At 35.3% G+C, this 3829-nt stretch overlaps 1 protein-coding gene across 1 annotated transcript in view; it reads right to left on the bottom strand.

The window, feature by feature from the left end:
- Window positions 1-239, bottom strand: part of LOTGIDRAFT_96816 (hypothetical protein) — a gene marked incomplete at both ends in the record, with an annotated part of 6832 nt that extends 6593 nt beyond the window's left edge. Inside the window, one exon of the mRNA XM_009065140.1 lies at window positions 128-239. Within this exon, the coding sequence (XP_009063388.1) occupies window positions 128-239 (112 nt within the window). The remainder of the gene's footprint in view (window positions 1-127) is intronic.
- Window positions 240-3829: the final 3590 nt, after the last annotated feature.

Here is a 3829-nt window from a genome sequence, read left to right as displayed (position 1 = left end):
TAGTTTTAGACCATTGTAAACGTTATTAAAGAGGCATTGTATTAGAAAAATACTCATTAGAAAAAACAGTTCATGGTTGCATTTCAACAAAATTATTTGATTTCCAAAGATAATAATAATTACAAACCCGTTTCACATGTTTCACCCTCGAAACCTTCAGAACAGTTACACTGAAACTCTATTGCAGTTATAGGTTCACAAGTTCCATTGTTGAGACAAGGATCACTGTCACAAGGATTTATTGCTAATGAAAAATAAAGGGCAAAGCTCACATTTAAGACTTAAGGTAAATCTCTTATAGTTTTAGATCATTGTAAACGTTATTAAAGAGGCATTGTATTAGAAAAATACTCATTAGAAAAAACAGTTCATGGTTGCATTTCAACAAAATTATTTGATTTCCAAAGATAATAATAATTACAAACCCGTTTCACATGTTTCACCCTCGAAACCTTCAGAACAGTTACACTGAAACTTTATTGCAGTTATAGGTTCACAAGTTCCATTGTTGAGACAAGGATCACTGTCACAAGGATTTATTGCTAATGAAAAATAAAGGGAAATACTCACTCACTCATTAAGACCAAGGTAAATCTCTTATAGTTTTAGAAAATTGTAAACGTTGTTAAAGAGTCATTGTATTCAAAGATATACTTCATGATGGAATTTCAAGAAAAATATTTGTGATTTCCATTGAAAAATAATAATTACAAACCTATACAAGATTGAGTCCTAACGTCACAAACTTCACCATTCATACAATTAAGATCTGAACAACGAGAACCTCCTAATGGATAATAAAGCATAGATAGTTTCCTAAGCAAGATAAAACATGTACATAAAAACATGTATTGATTTAATTCTCTTGATACTTTTAGCATCATGAATCATGTTTAATTGGTCATGTTACGAGCAATACACCTTTCAAAAGTGTTCATCGAATTAAAATCTAAATCACATCATATTATACCAAAATCGGTTGAAAACTGCAGCTTCATTGTCAATTGACCAATGCCGCATTTAAACATCCGGTTTCGAGGCTTATTTAGAGTTAAATCCCTTTGACAGGGAGCAATTATTGATTTATATTTCCGTTAGTTTCCGTGAATTTCCGGATTATGTAAATGAAGTAGGTCACGTTACCTTATATGGTAAACGTTCAAGAATGCAGAAGTTGACTTTACAACTCTCAAGAATACAGTGGTCGAACTTACATCTTTCACGAATGCAAAGTCAGGAAGACATAGTTGATAATGTCAATAATGCAAAGTTAAGAATTCATTTTCTTAAAGGAAAGTTTGAATGGTGTCTGATGTGAAATAAAGTTTGAAAAGTAAACAATCAACATCTCTACTTTGTAATAAGTACATTGACTTTTTGACTTTAGGAAGGTTTATTTTGTAATTGTGTAATGTTGAAATATGATTTCGAAAAGTCGAGGCCTTGTTTTCAAGTTTGACTTTGTTAATACTTCTGGCAACGATCCCCCTCCATATATCACGTCTCAATAGTCAAAATGGGGTAAAATAAAAGAGATATAAATGGTATGAAGAGACTTCCGATTCAGGCGATATTTCAGAGACTTAAGACAATTGACTAACCTACCAAGTTTCGATAAGATGCTACTTATATGTACGTCCCACTTACAGTTTGTTTGAAAAGTTAATCCTAAATGCTTGTGAAATGACACTTCCTTAATTGGTATGTTGTCCAGTTGTAGTGTTCGCAGTGGAGGGCAGAGTCTGGTAGTGAGTGCGAGTGTTTCGGTCGTCAGTGGGTTGAAAGAGACCAGCCACGTTTTCGCCCATTCGTTTATTCGTTCCAAGTCTCGGTTCATTAAATCCGCGCATGCAGTTGGATCATCAATCCGCATATAAATGCTAGTATCGTCTGCAAAAAGTTTAGTATTAGATCGGATATCGTTGACAATGTCGTTTATGTATATAAGGAAAAGTAAAGGCCCCAAGTACAGAGCCCTGCGGCACTCAGGGACTCAGAGTCCTGGACTCAGAGGAAACACTACTTACCACCACGGAATGTTTTTTTTATGGTCAAGGTAATTCTTAAACCATGTAAGTAGGTCTCCCCTGATTCCAGACGCATCCAGCTTGTGAGAGAGTCCAGCATGCCAAACTCTGTCAAAAGCTTTACTAATGTCGCAGAGCACTGTCCTTGTGTATTGCCCCTGATCGATGACTTGACAAAAGAAGTGTGTAAGATCGATTAGTTGGTAGGTAATGGAGTGCCCGTGCAGAAAGCCGCTTTGCATGCAAGAGATCAGTGAATTTGTTTTCAGGAAATTATAGACATGTTTGTATACACATTTTCAAATATTTTCACAAGGATGCTTAGCAGAGAAATTGGTCTACAGATCGATGGGTCGTCTTTTTTTTAGAATGGCTGTTACATTTGCAAATTTCCAGATAGAGGGGACGCGTTTGGTTGAGAGAGAGAGAGATTGAAGAGAGTACAGAGAGGAGTGGATATTTCAAGGGATATTGACTTCAGGAGTTTACCACTTATGTTATCGGGGCCACTGGCTTTGTTGGTGTCCATGCTTAAGATCATGTCTTTAACTTCCTGTGGAGTTATCTGTATGTGACAGAGTGAGTTCGCTATGCGATCGATAGCAGGAAGTTGTGCATTTATAGAGTCGAGTTGTGATTGTTTAATAAAGAAATTATTTAAACAATTGGTCTTATCAATTGGAGTAGTGGACAAGACGCCATCATTGAAGACAAGAGGTGGTAGTTGAGCTTTAGGGACATCTGAACTTTCACAAACGAGTTGACAATATGCCTTGGTTCCAAAATTAATTAATTTTGTTGTCCAAATTGTTATAATATTCTTTTTTGCATTTCGAATTAAGCCAATATATTTATTTCTAATAAGTCCAATTGATGCTAATGTTCTTCAGAGTAGCAACCCAAAGAGAGCAACCCCGCCACCCCGTCCGTCTTGTCTGTCTTTTCTGATGGGTGCATGGAAGCTGGGGATAGAAAGTGTGTCGGAAGGTACGTTTTTGTCAAGCCATGTCTCTGTTAATAGTATGAAATCATATTCTTCTGAAGTTCTGCGATAATTGTGTCTCGTTTGTAGCGTATAATCCTTACATTTAGATGTACAAGTGAAACACAAGAAGATGGACCAGGATTTGTCTCGATATCGCCGGAGAGTTTTAGGATCAATTCAAATAAAGATGAGATCAGATAACGAATGTGTAATTTAAAAAGGTAACATTTGAAATGGTTTTGGGATGCATCAAAAACAAGAGTAGAAAAATAGCTAACATATATACAACTATGTACAGATGTTATAGATAAGCCAATCTTTTTTACTAATATGACAATATAACTTCATTTCCAATGTCTGTTTTAAACTTTAAAAATATATCCGATATTGAAACATATGATTCCTATGAATAGGAATAGACTGTCAAATCTAAATAAACTAAAGCAACATATTGGCGAAACATTGATAGCAGCCAATGAACTTTTCAGCAGTCTTAATGACATGGGAGTAGGAACTCATACAATTTTAAGTCAGATAGGCGATTTTACAAAATATATTCATTAAAATGTATGAAATTATAAAAACAAACGTCTATCATGAAATGGAAGATGAAGAAGAAGTCACTAGTCGCAGGGGCCTCAAGTGTTAAAGCATATTTTGCGATTAATGACGTCATGGTTTTTCAGCTAACGCCCAGGTGGAAGATCAGTTTAATGTTTGACAGAAGCCGACTTTTTCAATTAATTTTAGTCTGCTATGTGCCACACGCTATTAAATTTATTTATATAAACACCATTCTCTGTCATCTTCATGTATT

This window comes from Lottia gigantea, assembly GCF_000327385.1.
Source record: "Lottia gigantea unplaced genomic scaffold LOTGIsca_68, whole genome shotgun sequence".
Lineage (NCBI taxonomy): Eukaryota > Metazoa > Mollusca > Gastropoda > Lottiidae > Lottia > Lottia gigantea.
The sequence above is the reverse complement of the archived record's forward strand: the minus strand, read 5'-3'. Positions and strand labels throughout refer to the sequence as shown.